The 21,365-nt window shown below is 43.2% G+C and overlaps 1 protein-coding gene across 3 annotated transcripts in view; it reads left to right on the top strand.

Moving 5' to 3' along the window:
- LOC309693616 (ADAMTS-like protein 2) overlaps window positions 1–21,365 on the top strand; it is a 62,213-nt gene that overhangs the window by 26,054 nt on the left and 14,794 nt on the right. For all 3 annotated transcript variants that reach the window (XR_014272681.1, XM_082513015.1, XM_082513016.1), the window contains 7 exons: window positions 9,711–9,886; window positions 9,983–10,355; window positions 10,517–10,585; window positions 12,209–12,464; window positions 12,689–12,783; window positions 13,938–14,064; window positions 20,211–20,424. Coding sequence is in view for 2 of the 3 variants with exons in the window: in XM_082513015.1 (XP_082369141.1) it covers window positions 9,711–9,886; window positions 9,983–10,355; window positions 10,517–10,585; window positions 12,209–12,464; window positions 12,689–12,783; window positions 13,938–14,064; window positions 20,211–20,424 (1,310 nt within the window). In the remaining variant the exon portion in view is untranslated. The remainder of the gene's footprint in view (window positions 1–9,710; window positions 9,887–9,982; window positions 10,356–10,516; window positions 10,586–12,208; window positions 12,465–12,688; window positions 12,784–13,937; window positions 14,065–20,210; window positions 20,425–21,365) is intronic.

The raw sequence follows: 21,365 nt of genomic DNA, 5'->3' as shown, positions 1-21,365 counted from the left end.
ATGCGACCTGAGTGCTCACACTGTGCGTCCATAAAATGAAGGTTATAACAGAAATTCTGTCGCTCGCTCTCCCTCTCTGTCAACTTTGCTAAATTGCTAATGAAAAACATTGATCAGGCAGCTGTGATTGAGCAGCAGTGTAGATCCAACTATTTTCACGGTTGTTGTGGTCGTGATAATTTTGTGAGGCCACATGGAAAAGGCTCGGATGAGCTTGCCAAAGTTCTACAAGTTGTGCCTCCATCGCTTGTGTCCAGATCACACGCTGCACTGCCGTGCTGCGCCGTCTTTTTCGCTGACATTTGTGTTTGCGCGTGCGCAGTGTGACTAACTGCGGTGACACCCTCACGACCAAGCGATTGATGATTGGGAGCTGGTCGTGAGGTGTTAATCGCTTCTCGTTACCCCACGTATACTACACGATGCACGACGCACGATGAAGGCCAAAATCGTGCCGATCGCCAAAACGGTCGCACGACTCAAAAATCGGCTCAAAATGGGCCAAAAATCGCACAGTGTCTGCCCAGCATAACACCGCGGTAAAGTGAGCCGTCATTTGTGAGCCGCGGTCAAGCCAGCCGCCTCCTATCCGCCGCATAAATTTCCTTGCGCTTTTACACCAGTCTTTACGGTAGCGCCTTTTCGCTTTATGTGCCGATTGAAAGACTATACCCGCGCGCGCACAAATTACAATGTAGCAGCCCGATACAGTCAATACAATTATGGAAATGTCAGAAATTCATTAAAAATCATCCTGAGTAGTTGATGTCCAACTTTCAACACATCCCCCCTCTGGGACACCTACTGTACCTGTGTGCCAGGTTTCACCCAGATTTACTGTAGAATTCCTCAGAAATTAAAACAACGAAAATATAATTAAAACTTTATATGAATATTTCAGGGAGAAGTAGTTTTAAAAGACTGACCAATTTAAAGTGGAAAAAAATATGAATATATAATCTTTTTATTGCATTTTTTGGGGCGGGACCATTTTTGGTCCTTAGGGCCTTTAGAGGGTGCATTTTTTTAAATCTGCTCCTGCAAAAAAAATAAAAGTGGATCAAAATGAATGTTGGTGCCAATCTTTGGTCCATCTAAAGGCCTAATTATAATAACAAACTAATATTACTTCAAATGGGTTTTTTTGAAAATATTTAGTTTTTTTGTTTTTTGGGGCTAAAAAAACAGTGCGCTCATGTAATAAAACTGGGATTTAAAGGGTTAAAACAACGAAAATATAATTAAAACTTTATATGAATATTTTAGGGAGAAGTAGTTTTAAAAGACTGACCAATTTAAAGTGGAAAAAAATATGAATATATAATCTTTTTATTGCATTTTTTGGGGCGGGACCATTTTTGGTCCTTAGGGCCTTTACAGGATGCATTTTTTTAAATCTGCTCCTGCAAAAAAAATAAAAGTGGATCAAAATGAATGTTGGTGCCAATCTTTGGTCCATCTAAAGGCCTAATTATAATAACAAACTAATATTACTTCAAATGTTTTTTTTTGAAAATATTTAGTTTTTTTGTTTTTTGGGGCTAAAAAAACAGTGCGCTCATGTAATAAAACTGGGATTTAAAGGGTTAAAACAACGAAAATATAATTAAAACTTTATATGAATATTTCAGGGAGAAGTAGTTTTAAAAGACTGACCAATTTAAAGTGGAAAAAAATATGAATATATAATCTTTTTATTGCAGTTTTTGGGGCGGGACCATTTTTGGTCCTTAGGGCCTTTAGAGGATGCATTTTTTTAAATCTGCTCCTGCAAAAAAAATAGTAATTGATCAGAATGAATGTTGGTGCCAATCTTTGGTCCAGCTAAAGGCCTAATTATAATAACAAACTAATATTACTTCAAATGGGTTTTTTTGAAAATATTTAGTTTTTTTGTTTTTTGGGGCTAAAAAAACAGTGCGCTCATGTAATAAAACTGGGATTTAAAGGGTTAAAACAACGAAAATATAATTAAAACTTTATATGAATATTTCAGGGAGAAGTAGTTTTAAAAGACTGACCAATTTAAAGTGGGAAAAAAATGAATATTTAATCTTTTTATTGCACCTTTAGGGGTGGGACCATTTTTGGTCCCTAGGGCCTTTAGAGGGTGCATTTTTTAAGGGCCTAACAGGGGTTATTAACCCTTTAAATCCCAGTTTTATTACATGAGTGCACTGTTTTTTTAGCCCCAAAAAACAAAAAAACTAAATATTTTCAAAAAAAAACATTTGAAGTAATATTAGTTTGTTATTATAATTAGGCCTTTAGATGGACCAAAGATTGGCACCAACATTCATTTTGATCCACTTTTATTTTTTTTGCAGGCGCAGATTTAAAAAAAATGCACCCTCTAAAGGCCCTAAGGACCAAAAATGGTCCCGCCCCAAAAAATGCAATAAAAAGATTATATATTCATATTTTTTTCCACTTTAAATTGGTCAGTCTTTTAAAACTACTTCTCCCTGAAATATTCATATAAAGTTTTAATTATATTTTCGTTGTTTTAACCCTTTAAATCCCAGTTTTATTACATGAGCGCACTGTTTTTTTAGCCCCAAAAAACAAAAAAACTAAATATTTTCAAAAAAACCCATTTGAAGTAATATTAGTTTGTTGTTATAATTAGGCCTTTAGATGGACCAAAGATTGGCACCAACATTCATTTTGATCCACTTTTATTTTTTTTGCAGGAGCAGATTTAAAAAAAATGCATCCTGTAAAGGCCCTAAGGACCAAAAATGGTCCCGCCCCAAAAAATGCAATAAAAAGATTATATATTCATATTTTTTTCCACTTTAAATTGGTCAGTCTTTTAAAACTACTTCTCCCTGAAATATTCATATAAAGTTTTAATTATATTTTCGTTGTTTTAACCCTTTAAATCCCAGTTTTATTACATGAGCGCACTGTTTTTTTAGCCCCAAAAAACAAAAAAACTAAATATTTTCAAAAAAACCCATTTGAAGTAATATTAGTTTGTTATTATAATTAGGCCTTTAGATGGACCAAAGATTGGCACCAACATTCATTTTGATCCACTTTTATTTTTTTTGCAGGAGCAGATTTAAAAAAATGCACCCTCTAAAGGCCCTAAGGACCAAAAATGGTCCCGCCCCAAAAAATGCAATAAAAAGATTATATATTCATATTTTTTTCCACTTTAAATTGGTCAGTCTTTTAAAACTACTTCTCCCTGAAATATTCATATAAAGTTTTAATTATATTTTCGTTGTTTTAACCCTTTAAATCCCAGTTTTATTACATGAGCGCACTGTTTTTTTAGCCCCAAAAAACAAAAAAACTAAATATTTTCAAAAAAAACCATTTGAAGTAATATTAGTTTGTTATTATAATTAGGCCTTTAGCTGGACCAAAGATTGGCACCAACATTCATTTTGATCCACTTTTATTTTTTTGCAGGAGCAGATTTAAAAAAATGCATCCTGTAAAGGCCCTAAGGACCAAAAATGGTCCCGCCCCAAAAAATGCAATAAAAAGATTATATATTCATATTTTTTTCCACTTTAAATTGGTCAGTCTTTTAAAACTACTTCTCCCTGAAATATTCATATAAAGTTTTAATTATATTTTCGTTGTTTTAACCCTTTAAATCCCAGTTTTATTACATGAGCGCACTGTTTTTTTAGCCCCAAAAAACAAAAAAACTAAATATTTTCAAAAAAAAACATTTGAAGTAATATTAGTTTGTTATTATAATTAGGCCCTTAGATGGACCAAAGACTGGCACCAACATTCATTCTGATCAATTACTATTTTTTCTAGGAGCACAGTAAATGTAATATATTGGTGATCATGTTTTCACTTTTTGATTATGTTAACTGCTTATTGGCACTTATTATTTACTTATTGCTTATTACCACTAAATACTATTACCTTGTTGTGTTCTAAAATAAAATAAAAAAATATGAAAATAAAAATACAAGATCACTTTGAACCACAAAACATTTATTTTTAGAACTTTAGAACAATGAACATGTGCTGTTTGGAATGGGGAAAGGTATGAGAGATGGGGGCTGGGGGTGGGGGGGGGGGGGGCAGTCCTGTACAGGTGGAGCAGTTGCTGCAGATGGTCAGGCTGTGCTCCTTGCATGCGCCCTTCCCACATTTGCAGCAGACGGTAAAGACCCTCCTTCTTCCTGTGCAAAGGTCACATTGCTTCCTCACCTTAGATCTGATGGCTGCAGAGGGGCCTGGAGAGGGATCTGCAGCAGCACCCTGCACCTGTTTCACATGCTCTGCTGTGTGGGAAGAGCGGGGAAGTCGCTCTCTCTTGGCAATGTGCGGTTGAACTAAGGTTTCTCCAACCTCCTCGATGTAGAGCCTCCTTCTGTAAGCTTTGCTTTGCTGCCAGGCTGGTTGAACCGCGGTCCACAGGACGTAACCATTATAGAGCGAAATGTCAATCAGATGGTGGAAAAGGGCTAACGGCCACCGCCTCGTTCGCCTCCTACAGGTGTAGGTGGCAACAGCCTAATAAAAAAACAAAACACACACACAAAAAAAACCCATTAAACCTACGTATATTTTACACAAGAATATATGAGCAAGAATGAATAAATTCGTGCGCAACTGATGCGTAATGACACCTACCTGATCGAGTTTGTCCACACCTCCCTTGGATTTGTTATAATCCTTTATTATGTGTGGCCTTCTCTTCGGCTCGTCGCAGACTCCTGGAGTGCGGTGTTTGGAGCTCATCAGGAGGACATTTCTGCCGCGGCGGGGGACGTATGACACGGCCGTGTGCGTCCTAGTGAAAGCAAAGACGGAGGAAAACACTCCTCTCCCCCTTGTCTGCAGCAGTTGTGGCGGAAGCTCGGGCTTGTTCTTCCTAATGGTGCCAACCAGGGTATTTTTTCGCCTGAGCAGCTCCTCTGACAGAGGGAAGGACATAAAAAAATTGTCACAGGTGACGCTGTGTCCCTGGAGCCCCTCTGTCAGCTCCAGAACCACTCGCATCCTCTGGTTGATCTCAGCGCGCCCACCGGCTGCTTTTCCCGTGTAGAGCTGTAGTTTCCAGGCATAAGACGTCTCTACATCGCAGACCGCCCATACCTTCAGACCATACTTTGCTGGCTTTTTGGGCATATACTGCCTGAAGGCGCACCTCCCTTTGAAAGGGACAAGTTGTTCATCCACACAAATTTCCTTGTTTGGCCAGAACATCATCTGGAGGCGATAGGTCCAAATATCCCAGATTTTGCGAAATGGACCCAGTTTGTCATCACGGTGTCTTGGTCTCGCAAGTCTGTCGTCGAATCGCAGAGCCCTGGTAATGTAGCGAAACCTTTTCTCGGACATGGTAGCCCGAAAAACCACCCGGCCGGATTTCTCACTCCAGAGACTGAGTGTTGATTCGTTTCGGGAACGGTAAACACCGGCCAGAATTAGTAGCCCCACATACGCACGCAGTTCATCGCTGTCCACGTCTTTCCAGTCAGCGATAGCACGTCTCCCCTGGAGATTGGTCATTGAGACGATATGCAGGATAATTTCATCGGTGACGAAAAGAGAAAAACTGGATTGTAGGTCACTGATCCGGGCGATGGCATAAAAAGTAGGTCCGGTGTGTCCCGTGGCCGCTGGAACGTAGCGGAGCGTCTCAGCGTTTGTCGGAGACCACTTTGTTCCATTTTTGGAAACCCACCCTGCCGATTCTTCCTCCATCTCTCCGCTCTCATTTTCAGACTCTGATCCATATGAGTCGGAACCGGACTCCTGCTCCTCCATTTCCTCCTCCGAAGAAATCTCCGCGTCATCCCCGGGGGATGACGAGGCGCTATCCCCCGGATCACTGCGGTCAAGTGAGCCCTCACTTACGAAGTCACAGTCAAGCTAGCCGCACCGCCAGCCGCACCGAAAATGTGGTTGCATTACTCTTACGCATATTACGGTATCGGTGCCGACTGGCTTAGAAACGCAGTGTTTTCTGTCCTGACACTACATTACTTCACAATCCACTCCCAGTTTTGGTTTATCTCCACTTTTCCCCCTGTGATCCACAGCCAAAATTACTGTACGGTTTTTGAGAAAATTGATAGTAAACTTTGCACAATTTACTCCACTGTACTTTTAATTTCCTCATCTGTGACCTCAGATTACAGGAAAACTATAAGAGGTGACGCAGATATTTCACTGGATTATGACTCTGGGTGACCCCCACTCTGCACCCTGTGATCCACAGCCAATATTACTGTACGGTTTTTGAGAAAATTGATAGTAAACTTTGCACAATTTACTCTACTGTACTCTATATATTCTCATCTTTGAGCTCAGATTACAGGAAAACTGTAAGAGGTGACACAGATATTTCACTGGATTATGACTCTAGGTTGTCGCCACTCTTCACCCTGTCATCCACAGCAAAAATTACTGTACGGTTTTTGAGAAAATTTATAGTAAAATCTTCCCATATGCAGTAATTGTATTTGAATTAGTTAAATATGAGTGGGCAACTCTGACCATGACAAGACTGCATTTACTTTAAGAAATTAATAAAAAAATGTAGACATATTGTTGTCATTATTTCTACTCTTCAATTTGATGTGTTTTTTCTTTAAGATAGTATCAGAAGTTGCTCCTCCACCATGAAAAAAAAACAGCTGCATGTATTCTTTTGCTACAGCCATGATTCTCCTCTGTGGTCTTCCTCATTCATCCTGTTTGGAGCTTAATGTTCAACATCCTTTAACTATTAAAATTACAGAAGTAGAAGAAAGTAATCATCAGAGCAGGAATCATGATAAATGATAAATAGATTACCAGTACATGAAAACATAACATTTGCATAATTTCTCTGATAACCCTGCATTGGATGGGTTTATTAACGGTGGGCTGAAATTGTACTATAGTCTGCTGATGAGGAACTTTTTAGAGTGTTGAATTAAATGTCCTCCACAATCTGTATATGAATTGTCATTAAAACCATAGAGATTCTTACTTATAAAGGAAAGAAAAGTGTGACAATGCCCATCAACATATAGTGTATATTTTTTGAAACATTACAAAGATACATGTAATTCTGGGTTCACCTGAATTACGGATTAGACTGGTGGACAAACAGATGTTGTGTACAACTGGTGACAGCATCAGTGACAGGGATGCCAAAAGGAAGAACAAATTAATCAGCAAGGCTGGAAGCAGAATTAGGAGGCGTCATAGTCAGTGAGGGTCAGAGATCAATGAACAAATTTCCCACCATCATGGATAATGCATCACTCTCAAAAGGATTCAAAATTTGGGCCATGAAGAACAGTTCAGGAAACCGATTTTATTGTTTCGTCTGTGAAACTGTATAAATGAAATGTAAATTATGTTAAAGGCAAACACATTTGTAAGCAATAAGAAACAAACATGCTTTGCATTATGCCTTTAAACATCTGTACAGACTTGATACAATATTTATTAACTGAATTTAAAAACATGTTTTACATAGTGGGAGTATTTCTTTTACTGATGATATTTCAATGATATGTATTTTCTATGACTGAAAAATGCTCTAACACATGGCAATAACAGCAGATGTGGCAATTTTGTAATTTGTTGTATAAATTTGATATTATTTTAGGCAGTATATTTTCTTAGCCTTTATCATACTCTGTCAACACAGCAATCTCAGAAACCGTACAGTATATTTGGCTGTGGATGACAGGGTGCAGAGTGGGGGTCACCCAGAGTCATAATCCAGTGAAATATCTGCGTCACCTCTTATAGTTTTTCTGTAATCTGAGCTCAAAGATGAGAATATATAGAGTACAGTAGAGTAAATTGTGCAAAGTTTACTATCAATTTTCTCAAAAACCGTACAGTAATTCTTGCTGTGGATCACAGGGTGAAGAGTGGCGACAACTTAGAGTCATAATCCAGTGAAATATCTGCGTCACCTCTTACAGTTTTCCTGTAATCTGAGGTCAAAGATGAGGCTATATAGAGTACAGTAAAGCAAAATGGGAAGATTTTACTATCAATTTTCTCAAAAACCGTACAGTAATTTTGGCTGTGGATGACAGGGTGAAGAGTGGGGGTCACCCAGAGTCATAATCCAGTGAAATATCTGCGTCACCTCTTATAGTTTTTCTGTAATCTGAGGTTAAAGATGAGGAGATTAAAAGTACAGTAGAGTAAATTGGGTAAATTTTATTGTTAATTTTCTCTGAATCATACAGTAATTTGGGCTGTGGATCACAGGGGAAAAGTGGAGATACACTAAAACTGGGAGTGGATTGTGAAGTAAAATAGTGTCAGGACACAATAGACTGCGTTTCTAAGCCGGGCTTCACCCATACCGTAATATACGTAAGAGTAGTGCAACCACATTTTCGGTGCGGCTGGCGGTGCGGCTAGCTTGACTGTGACTTCGTAAGTGAGGGCTCACTTGACCGCAGTGCACAACGAGACGCGATTAACACCTCACGACCAGCTCCCGATCATCAATCGCTTGGTCGGGAGGATTTCAAACCTGTTTGAAATATATATGATTAGTGTATTACAGTAAGCAAACTAATCCAACTCCTAAGTAACTTTTTAAAGGAAGAGAACAGGATTAGTAGCTAAACTCTGGGTACTGCTATGTTAGAAAATGATGACTCTGTGTTGAGGTGCATTCTGCATGGCTTCCAACACTCAGCTGTTCATTCTGTAATTTCACTACAGATCCCAGACCTGCACAGGAAGCAAATGTCATCACATTTCAGTGGTGATGAGCGTTTTAGTCTCCAGCTAAGACTTGGTCATTTTCACTAGTTTTAAGTTAAAGAAGTCCAGTTTGACACCAGGACCGTCTTTTTTGGGTTCTGTGAATTTTCCTCCTGTCTCGAGGTATTTGAGAGTAAGAACATGCAGATCTGAACCACCTATCTAGGTTCCTAAAGTCATTCACGTCTCATCTGAAAGGCGTCTTCAGTCCTACCAACTGATGGGACGTCCCTGGCCTCAAGTGGCTCCCATCAGTTTGTCATGTGTTCGTCACCAACATCCCAGTTGGGATTTTACTGTGTCAGTTAAAGCTGACATCAGCGTGGAAATAAAACGTGTCTGGGAACAACTGCAGAGTAGGCGGAGTTTTTTTTCACAAAGGACACAGCATCTCCTCATCAACAGCCAATCACAAGTACTTCCTGTTTCCATGTGTCTAATATATGCTTTGAATTATGAGTTGTACTTCACTGCTCTGTGTTCAGCGAGATTTAAGTCCACAGATATGTGACTTGAATCTTTAAGCGCCTGATAATAAAATAGTGCTAGGTTGTCTCGTGTGCGTCTCTCAGTAGAGCACAGTTGTCACTTTGAAGGTAGATGTGAGATATATGTGGTCAGGGAGCCCCGTCAGCTGTTAGAAACATGCGTTTCAGATGAGAGCTCTTCAACAACTAACAAACAAGTCCCATCTCCTCAAGCCCTTAGACTACCACGGCCTAGATGGGAATGTAGACAATCTGAATGATATTGTGTGCCAGTGTGGTGCTGCTTATTGTGGTTGCACCAGCACAACCTTTGCTCAGTGCTTCTACCCGCTGTAGGTTTGGCCCCTTGGCTCGGGGACAACATGTAGGAAAACACTGTCCCGTTTTGGTACATGCTCAGTACCATTGGCCTGGATTTACAAAGACACACATGTACACACTGAAGCTCTGACATTTGAAAAGGACTTTTTAGCCCTCCTACCTGACGTTTTCCCTTCTTTCTAGCTCTGTCAGATGAAGCGGGATATTTCTTCTTCAATGGGAACACTGTGTTTGACAATCCTCAGAATTTCCACGTGGCAGGAACAGTGTTCAAGTACCGACGTCCAAGCGTCGTGTTGTCTGATGGGTTGGAATACATCATTGCCCAGGGACCCACTCTGCAGGGTCTTAATGTTATGGTAGTACAGGAACACACACACACACACACACACACACACACACACACACACACGTGTTTGTTAGTTTGACTGTAACAAGGCTGCGTGTCATTTCAGTACTACAACTTGAATGGGAAACTCCCCCACATCACCTACGAGTATACCATCCCACTCAAGTCTCAAGCAGCTGCCGCGGCCTCACGCCACTCCAATCTTAACCTCACCTATAATGACGTAAACGTGGATGTCAGAGGGGATCAGAGTATCTCGATGAACCACAGCAGAGGGTCAGCATCTGTCCATCACGACCTGCACGACCACCCAGATGTCCAGCTGCAGGAAGAAGAGGAGGAGGAAGTGGTGTGGGAGATCCAGACCGCCAGACCAGCACCAGTGGACATTATGGTCTACAGACCAGCTGACGTCATCACTCGTGTGTTTAGTCACAATGATGTGGAGGAACAGGGACCTCCAGCACCATCTGGCTACAGTAAGTTTCATCTTACTTGTATTATTAAAGATGTTCTGAGTCGTGCCAGAGGTTCAATCAGGAGACAACAACAGCTTTAGTGATCCTTTAATCTTCCGTGATATTGGTGCTTTCTAACCACATGATTTCTGCCACTGTCTTTCTTTTCTCTGGTCATGAAGAAAGCTCTTCCAACTCTTCCAACGAGCACTCGGCTGAAGATGACAACACGCTAATGCTCACCTTCCCAGGTAGAAAAGACAAATCCAGTTGTTTCCCAAATGTTTTCACTTCAGACATCTTCCTTGTGTACAGTAAGGCGGTGGTTCCCAAACTTGCTTTGCTAGGCCCCCGTTGTCTTACAAGAACCCCGCCCACACACACACGTGCACACACGCCCATATTTTGTTTCAAACTCCACTGCAGTTTATAAATTGTAAACAATGAAAGAAATAAAAGGTTACAGGTTGCAATTAAATAAACCGCTACCTCCTTTTAAAAAAAGAAAAACAAACCATCTTTAATTATTTTACGTATAGTTGTTTGTGTTGTTTTTTAGGTTTTTACTGTGTAATAATATTCAACATTTTTCAAAAAAATGTCTGTGCAGAGTGTTTAAAACATGAACGACTGTGGGATACTGTTTGTCCGTGATTTGAACCGGGGGAACAAACTGTGTCGGTGTCACTGACCAAACGTCTTCCCCCTGCGTGGCGAGCATTCACTGGGCACGGAGCGAGGATCCAGTTATTCCGCCTCCGTTACAGATATTAGACGTGGAAGGAGCGAGTGTTGTTACATTACCATTCAGTTTGAGGGTTACACCAGAAAATTTATATCTATTGTTCTCACGTGGTAACAGACAGGATTATTTTAACAAACATTTTGCTTGGTAATTATTTTTATCCTCCTGTAACTTTACTGTATAAAGAGCTAAAACCTCCAAAGTTTCAGGAGTAGTTAGTCGTTTTAAGAAGTGTTTGTGAACTAAAAATCAAGAATGTGGGATCCTGTTTGTCCGTGATTTGGAGAGCCCAGCGCTGCTCCCGACGCAGGGAAACAGATCCTGGTGGGGAGACCTGCCTTGGAACGACAGCTGTTGTGCAGGTGAAGCCAAAAACATGATATCCTTCATCAATATGTTCTAGTCTTTGGCTTGGAAGGAAGTTGGTTTGGAAGAATATTTGGTAAATGGACTGGTTCATATATAGCGCTCTTCTACTCTATCTGAGCACTCAAAGTGCTTTATACAAGTATGGGTGGGTGAGTGAATACTTTGGACAATACAGGGTGTGAACGCGGAATAATACAGTCTGATGTTGATCAGCTATGTGTGTGACTGGGAGCAGCTTCATTTTTCAGACAATGATCCTGAACAGAGATGCTTCTACTGCCAATAAAGGAACCTGGAGAACTCCTCCTGAAGGCTGCTTAAACTTCAGAGTTCATGGTGTGAATAAGACCTGTGGTCACACCAAAGCTCACTGGACTCACGCACCAGTGTTGGGCCAATATACTACAACCACAGTTCCAGTGAAGTTGGGATGTTGTGTAACACAACACAGATGTTCACAAAGTGGTGAACCTCGCCCCAGCCTTTAAAACGACTGAGCCGTTTGGGGATGCTCATGACAAACACCTGTTTCCCACTAACCTGTTCACCAACTTTCCCAGTCTTTTGCTGTCCCTGTAGCCGTTTCCCATTTTTCTAGCAAATTGTAAGGAAGTGAGGGAAAGCGCAAGAACAGGACTGTAGAGTTTGACTTTGATTATATACAAGTTATGAAAAAGACACCTAATAATATGAAGATTAGAAAATAAAAAATGAAACCTTAACCTTGAAAGTAATTTTAAAAATCATTTGTTGTTCACAGGTGATCAGAGGGTTCATCCTGCAGCAGAAGATGCTCCCCACCTGCTGCTGGAGGAGACAAACACTCACTCAGCCACACACACACCCACTGAGCAGCAGTCAGTTGCTGCTGCAGACACAGACACAAGCTCACAAATGCACAGGGACGTTGTCACAGTCATGGACTCTGTGGCCTCAGAAACAGTCAGTGGTCCTCACACCGCCATCCTGGTAGAGCTGCAGCAGGTGTCAGAGGTCCAGGCAGCCGACACGGAGAGGTACGATGAAGCATCTCATGATCCTCAGAGCTTATTCTGCATTTGTACTGTAATCATAACAAGAACTGCTTCACATACAGTCCTTCATCTCATCACCACACTGGGTTCAGATGTGTGCAGACTGGTCTGGGCTTTAACACGTGATCCTCAGGTTCAGTGAAGTCATTGTGACATTGGTGGGTTTCATGAATCTGCCTCCTGTCTGTGTTTCTGCTTCCTTCTAGCAACAACTTTGATGTGGAGCCACATATTAGTCTGGGAGACCTGTATAGCTGGAAGGTGTCTGCTTATGCTCCATGCAGTTCCACCTGTACAACAGGTAAACACAAAGCTGTCACCTGATACTGTTAGAGCCAAACCAGATATTTGTGTGATTGGCTGCTGCTGCAAATCAGCACAGATTCAAGCACAGTGTAAAAGTGATTGTTCTACATTTAACTGAAGGTGATCATAGTGACACTGTACTCGCTATCCCTGAGGGACTGATGAACTCCTGATGCAGGTCTAGACTTGGTGATGCGATGTTACAGTACTGCTCTGACACTGGACAAACCGTATTATGTTGTAACTTTGTAACTAAAAATATGATTTTGACTAACACTCCTTGTTTAATAATCCATACTGAAGAAGTGAATTTGTCAACAACAGTTGCAGTGGAAACGTTTCATTGTGTTTGATGCTTCGTGCTCTTCCTGACTGAATCAGGCTGAAATGGTATGAACAGGCCGGGGGGCCAAAAACCTGCATTTTCAGTGTTGCCACATAATCGTGTCAGTCACAGCTGCACTCAGGATGGAGAGTACAATGTGATGGTAAAAATGGCTCACAGTGATGCTCTGGCTTTGTGCTGGGAGACTGCTGCAAACTGAGACCCAGCCTAAACGTGATCGACCTGTTTAGGTGAGCTTGAAAGAAGAGCTGATGTCTGCTTTGTGTAGTGTTGCAGTCTGTGGTGAAATCATATGATGCACAGAGCAGGAGAGCAGCACAGAACTACCAGAGCAATCTAAAAATGGCTCTGAACACCATCTGTCCATGAAGCCAGATAACACACACCAATGAGTTAAACTGCAGGAATGTCTTAAAGACATAAAGACCTGGATGGCCGCTAACTTTCTGCTTCTTAATTCAGATCAAACTGAGGTTATTGTACTCGGCCCTGAAAAGCTTAGAAATATGGTATCTAAGCAGATTCTTACTCTGGATGGCATTACCTTGGCCTCCAGTAACGCTGTGAGGAACCTTGGAGTCATTTTTGACCAGGACATGGAGGATGTTCATCTCTGTGAGCACTGTGTGGTGGGGTGGCTGTAGCTCAGCAGGTGGAGCAGGGTCTTGCATGAATGTGTGTGAATATTAGATAATTAGCACTTACACAGAAGAACCATAGAAAAATCATAAATGAATGGGTGCACGAGGCAAGTTGTAAAAGTGCTCAGAGGAGAGAAGTTCTGAGATGTACTGTGTTCCCAGGTATCACCAGCACATATGCCCTGTGCGTCCGGTATGATGGCACTGAAGTTGACGACCGTTATTGTGACTCTCTGACCCGACCGGAGCCCACACAAGAGTTCTGCATTGGAAAGCAATGTCCTCCACGGTACTGTTTCACCTCAGACTCACTGCAAAATCCACACCACGTTTAACACAGTTTTATGTGTGAATGGAAATGCTGGTTAACTGGAGAAACCAATCATGTTCAGTCAGGACCTCTGAGGTGGAGCAGGGTTAGAAGCAGCTTTGATCGTAGCACACGTTTCCCAGGTGAACAGTACTGATGCTGGCTGACTCTGAGATCTGCAGGGATGGATCTCCATGTCATGGCTGAACTAACACTATGCCTGATTTCAGATGATGCTGACATACTCTGAAGTCAGATGCTACTTTTAGGACCTGGAGACTTGGAGTTCACACTGGGACGAACCAAACGTGCCATTTTTATCAAATAAATCAATAAATAAACTGTTAAAAACTGACCTTTGCATCTACAGTGGGGCAAAAAAGTATTTAGTCAGCCACCGATTGTGCAAGTTCCCCCACTTAAAATGATGACAGAGGTCAGTAATTTGCACCAGAGGTACACTTCAACTGTGAGAGACAGAATGTGAAAAAAAAAATCCATGAATCCACATGGTAGGATTTGTAAAGAATTTATTGGTAAATCAGGGTGGAAAATAAGTATTTGGTCACCTCAAACAAGGAAAATCTCTGGCTCTCACAGACCTGTAACGTCTTCTGTAAGAAGCTTTTCTGTCCCCCACTCGTTACCTGTATGAATGGCACCTGTTTGAACTCATCATCTGTATAAAAGACACCTGTCCACAGCCTCAAACAGTCAGACTCCAAACTCCGCCATGGCCAAGACCAAAGAGCTTTCGAAGGACACCAGGAAAAGTATTGTAGACCTGCACCAGACTGGGAAGAGTGAATCTACAATAGGCAAGCAGCTTGGTGTGAAAAAATCAACTGTGGGAGCAATCATCAGAAAATGATGAGACAAGATGGCGCCGAGTATGGCAGCCTCGTCGCGAGCTCCCCCAAGCAACGGCTTTTTTCTGTGTTTAATTTTACTTTTCCTTTATTTTTTCACGAGCAGCACTTGTCTCCTTGTGTACGACCGACAAACCTTACTGGACATAAAAGACGGTCTTTCTTATAACTTTCCGGAGTTCAAGTTTTGCAACACGGACGCTCCGTTTGCAGACCCCCCATTCATCTCACCTGAGACGCCTTTGTTCTCTGGCCCTGGAGGCTGCAAACGCCGACGCAGAGGGAGAAGACCTGGCGTTCTGGTTCGACTGAGACGGCGCACTAACAGACCACCGTTACCCAGTTTATTACTGGCTAATGTGCAGTCTCTGGAGAACAAGCTGTGCGAGCTTCGGGCACGGATCTCATTCCAGCGAGAGATGCGGGACTGCTGCGTGATCTGCCTCACAGAAACCTGGCTATCGGACAAAGTACCGGACTCCGCAATACAACTGCCGGGGTTCTCTGTGCACCGCGCGGACAGGTCACAGGATCTTACTGGGAAAAGCAGAGGCGGTGGTGTGTGTTTCATGATCAACAACAGCTGGTGTGATTATGCGAACGTGCACCCGGTCAAATCCTTCTGCTCACCGGACCTGGAGTACCTGATGATTAAGTGCCGGCCATTCTGGCTACCGAGGGAATTTACAGCAGTGATTATTACGGCTGTTTACATTCCCCCACAAGCCGACACTGACCGTGCACTCAGGGAACTGTACAGCGCGATCAGCAGCGAGGAAACCGCACACCCAGAGGCAGCGTTTATCACAGCCGGAGACTTTAATAAGGGAAACCTGAAGAAAGCCTCACCAAAACTCCATCAACACATCCTTTTCAACACACGTGGAAACCGGCAACTCGACCACTGTTACACCTCTTTCCGGGATGCGTACAAAACCCTCCCCCGCGCCCCATTCGGCCAATCAGATCACTGCTCCATCCTGCTCCTGCCCGCCTACAGGCAGAAGCTGAAACAGGAAGCTCCAACCCGGAGGGCGGTGCACTGTTGGACAGACCAATCGGAGTCTGCGCTGCGGGACTGTTTTGATCACGCGGACTGGGAAATGTTTCACGTGGCCGCCAGAGACATTGATGAATACACAGACTCAGTCTGCGGATTTATCAGGAAATGCGTGGAAGATGTCGTCCCATCCAGAACAGTTAAATCCTTCCCAAATCAAAAACCCTGGATTAACGGAGATGTTCGCGCGGCACTGGCGGCACGGAACACCGCCTTTGCCTCCGCGAACACGCACATTACCAACTCCGGAAGACGATCAAAGCAGCCAAACGTGAGTACAGGGACAGGGTGGAGCAACAGTTTGACAACCCTCGGAGTATGTGGCAGGGACTAAACACGATCACAGACTTTAGAGGGAAAACCAGCACACCGCAGACCACGGCCTCTCTGTGTGAGGATCTAAACGTATTCTACGCTAGATTCGACGCAGCGAACACCATGAGACCGGACAGTGTGCGCACCGCGGATGACGTCAGTGCGCACACTGTGTCTGAGGAGGATGTGCGGAAGTGCTTCAGGAAGGTGAACGCACGCAAAGCTACTGGTCCGGACGGGATTCCCGGCCGCGTCCTCAAGTCATGCGCGGCTCAGCTGGCTGGAGTGTTCACGCACATCTTCAACCTTTCCCTCTCTCTGTCTGTAGTCCCAGCCTGCTTCAAAATGGCCACCATCGTCCCTGTACCCAAATCCTCCACCATCTCCTCATTGAACAACTGGCGACCTGTAGCCCTGACCCCCATCGTAAGCAAATGCTTCGAGAAGCTGGTCTGGGACTTCATCTGCTCTGCACTACCCGACTCACTGGTCCCTCTACAGTTCGCATACCGCCACAACAGGTCCACTGATGATGCCATAGCCCTGACACTACACACTGCCCTGTCACACCTGGAGAAGAGAGACACGTATGTGAGAATGCTGTTTGTAGATTACAGCTCAGCATTCAATACCATCGTTCCCTCGAAGCTGGACAGGAAACTGCAGGATCTAGGACTGAGCAGCTCCCTCTGCAGCTGGATCCTTAGCTTCCTGTCTGACAGACGCCAGGTGGTCAGACTGGGCAGCATCACCTCATCCCCCATCACACTGAACACTGGTGCTCCACAGGGGTGTGTACTGAGCCCTCTCCTATACTCACTCTACACCTACGACTGCACAGCCACTAACAACTCCAACATCATTGTGAAGTTTGCAGACGACACTACAGTGGTGGGTCTTATCACCAACGGTGATGAGACAGCTTACAGGGAGGAGGTGAGCGCCCTGACCCACTGGTGTCAAGACAACCATCTCACCCTCAACGTCGCAAAGACAAAGGAGTTGATAGTGGACTTCCGGAGGTGCAGAGAAGTACACACCCCCATCACCATCAACGGCGCTGCTGTGGAGAGAGTGAGCAGCTTCCGGTTCCTTGGAGTACATCTGGCTGAGGATCTTACGTGGTCAGTACACACAAACAAAACAGTGAAGAAGGCGCAGCAGCGCCTCTTCTTTCTCAGGAGACTGAAAAGATTCGGCATGAGCCCCCGCATCCTCAGGACCTTCTATCACTGTGCCATTGAGAGCATCCTCACTGGATGCATCACCACCTGGTATGGCAACAGCACCGCCTACAACTGCAAAGCTCTCCAGCGAGTAGTGCGGTGCTCTGAACGGATAATTGGAGGTGAGCTTCCCTCCCTCCAAGACATCTACAGGAAGCGCTGCCTGAGGAAAGCGGGGAGGATCATCAAGGACTCCAGTCACCCCAGCCATAAACTGTTCAGACTGCTTCCATCAGGAAGGAGGTTCTGCAGCATCCGGTCCCGTACCAGCAGACTGAGAGACAGCTTCTTCCACCAGGCCATCAGACTGCTGAACACGTCATAGACACCTCAGCTTCACTACTGGAACTTCAACATTATGCACTCCATACTGTACAGTAATGCCACTGTTTTGCACATGTCTCACTCTGTATATTTTATTTATTGTTTACTCTATTTAATTTGTAAAATATGTGTACACACACACACACACACACACACACACACACACACACACACACACACACGTAGGAAAATATTTAGTATACACATCCAGAAATGCATACACTATTATATATTGTACATATATTTATTAGTTTCAGGTTGGCCATTCTTGTATTTTGCTCGTTTGTGTTGTTGTGTTTGCACATCTCTGTTGCTTGTGGGGCTCGCACACAAGAATTTCACTCGCATGTGCTGTGCCAGTGTGCCTGCACATGTGATGTGACAATAAAAGTGATTTGATTTGATTTGATTTGAAAATGGAAGACATACAAGACCACTGATAATCTCCCTCGATCTGGGGCTCCACGCAAGATCTCATCCCGTGGGGTCAAAATGATCATGAGAACGGTGAGCAAAGATCCCAGAACCACACGGGGGGACCTGGTGAATGACCTGCAGAGAGCTGGGACCAAAGTAACAAAGGTCACCATCAGTAACACACTACAACGGCAGGGAATCAAATCCCGCAGTGCCAGACGTGTTCCGCTGCTGAAGCCAGTGCATGTCCAGGCCCGTCTGAAGTTTGCCAGAGAGCACATGGATGATACAGCAGAGGATTGGGAGAATGTCATGTGGTCAGATGAAACCAAAGTAGAACTTTTTGGTATAAACTCAACTCGTCGTGTTTGGAGGAAGAAGAATACTGAGTTGCATCCCAAGAACACCATACCTACTGTGAAGCATGGGGGTGGAAACATCATGCTATGGGGCTGTTTTTCTGCCAAGGGGACAGGACGACTGATCCGTGTTAAGGACAGAATGAATGGGGCCATGTATCGTGAGATTTTGAGCCAAAACCTCCTTCCATCAGTGAGAACTTTGAAGATGAAACAAGGCTGGGTCTTCCAACATGACAATGATCCAAAACACACCGCCCGGGCAACAAAGGAGTGGCTCCGTAAGAAGCATTTGAAAGTCCTGGAGTGGCCTAGCCAGTCTCCAGACCTCAACCCCATAGAAAATCTGTGGCGGGAGTTGAAAGTCCGTGTTGCTCGGCGACAGCCCCAAAACATCACTGCTCTCGAGAAGATCTGCATGGAGGAATGGGCCAAAATACCAGCTACTGTGTGTGCAAACCTGGTAAAGACCTATAGTAAACGTTTGAGCTCTGTTATTGCCAACAAAGGTTATGTTACAAAGTATTGAGTTGTATTTTTGTTATTGACCAAATACTTATTTTCCACCCTGATTTACCAATAAATTCTTTACAAATCCTACCATGTGGATTCATGGATTTTTCTTTCACATTCTGTCTCTCACAGTTGAAGTGTACCTCTGGTGCAAATTACTGACCTCTGTCATCATTTTAGGTGGGGGAACTTGCACAATCGGTGGCTGACTAAATACTTTTTTGCCCCACTGTATAACTGTATCTATAAATTTACAGCATCACCCAGATTTCCTACAAACATCTGGCCTAATTGTGTTACTGCATTAGCTGCTAAATATCTGTGGATTTCTTTTTATTCTCAATAATCTGGAGCTGATTTATCAGACCTCATGTTTTACTGCCTATTTATAATATTATTATAAATATTTTAGTTAAAAATGTTATCGTATGCATATACAGTGGAACCCCGACTTACGAAATTAATTCGTTCCCGAGGGTCTTTCGTAAGTCGAAGCAGCCATCGCGCCTTTTGAGTGAACGGTAGGCTATAGGCTAGTTGCTAACGGCAACAACAATACGTCGTTCAAGTGGAACAGCGAAGCGCAAGTACGAAAACCAAGGGGGTTGTCACATGATTCGGAAGGCATCGTGGGCATTGTAGGCATTCTGGGCTCAGCCAATCAGAGCCAGCGGATTTCGTTACACGGGCATTTTGCCTCAACACGGGCAGAAATATTGCCGTTAAGTGCCTTCGTAACTTGAATTTCTCGTTAAATGGGGTCTTCGTAAGTCGGGGTTCCACTGTAGTTGAATGTTTTTGACAAACGTTGGAAATGATTCCAGGACTGTAAGAGTGAATATTTGGGGATAGCTTTGATTTACTGCCATAGTTTGGGTTACACCTGAAGCCGTCTGCATAATGCATCACACGGGGTCACCACCGTGGATGGATGCCCCACCAGGGAATTAAACAGAAGTCCAGCACAAATCCAGGAGAGTGATTCATTACATGTGTGGAGATGTTTTACGGACCTGTGATAACTACTCCACTTTGTTCTCAGATGGGAGACGAGTGGTTGGAGCGCGTGCTCTCGGACGTGTGGCGAGGGCGTGCAGTATCGTATCGTGCGTTGCTGGAAGATGCTGTCTCCTGGGTTCGACTCCTCTGTCTACGATTCGCTCTGTCTGTCACATGATCTCCACAAACCAGCCAATAGGAAGGTGTGCCACGGCCAAAGCTGCGGACCCCAGTGGGAGGTGTCGGAGTGGTCGGAGGTTTGTGCTACAGCAGCGTCTAACTTTCATAACAACCAGTTCTCGTTTAATGTTGGTTCACTGCAAACTTCTTACATGTTCTTACGTGTTACCAAGTGTGGAGCAGGGAAATTATTTTACTGCTATTGTTAAATAATCATCATTATTACCATTGCATTAATAATATAATCTGGAGTTTATATTGCATTCAGGGGTTGAACAGTGTGTCTTTCAGAAAGGCTAAAAGTCACAGGCTGACAGGAAACAGGCTTGCAGAGAGTTTGCAGAAGCAGGAAGTTATTTTGAGCAGCAGGCTAAGACGAGGCTTTAACAATGTAACAGATAGCTTTAAGATGGCCTTAAGATGTTTATGATGATGTTAATTTTGTATTTCAGATGCAGTTATAACTATTGTGTACACAATGCATATCTGTGCTTATTTGAGTTGATGTTCAGGTTCTTTAAAGGTCTTAAGCTTCACTGACGTGACTGTTCAGGTGATACATGCTGAGGGAAAACTAGAACATAGAAGGAATTGCAATACATGCTTACAAAACACTTATATATCAGGTCATTTCATATTAAGGTTTAAGTAGAGGTTCTTGGTTAAAACATTTATTTAGTAGAAGACATACACATAGTCTCAGTGAGCCTCTGGTCTAGTGAAAGGTCAGAAGTGCAACAGGTGAATTGAGAAAGAGCATTTGAGGACGAGACACAGACAGTTAGTAGGTGAAGAGGTGACACAAAGAGCATGTGGGGTCAACACACACACACACATGAGTTAGATTTATTTAGAGGAGAGATTAGTCATGTCTCGGCAAGAAAGAGGAACAATTCACTTTAAGACAAGAACGGAAAGTACCAGCCATGAAAATAGAAGATGATCTTCTGGGTTAAAAGTCATTGTGGTGTTGATCTGATCTATGTATAAAATGTATCTGTGACGCATGAAGGGGCGT

Source organism: Aulonocara stuartgranti, assembly GCF_965226115.1.
Source record: "Aulonocara stuartgranti genome assembly, chromosome: 18".
Classification (NCBI taxonomy): domain Eukaryota; kingdom Metazoa; phylum Chordata; class Actinopteri; order Cichliformes; family Cichlidae; genus Aulonocara; species Aulonocara stuartgranti.
The sequence above is the reverse complement of the archived record's forward strand: the minus strand, read 5'-3'. Positions and strand labels throughout refer to the sequence as shown.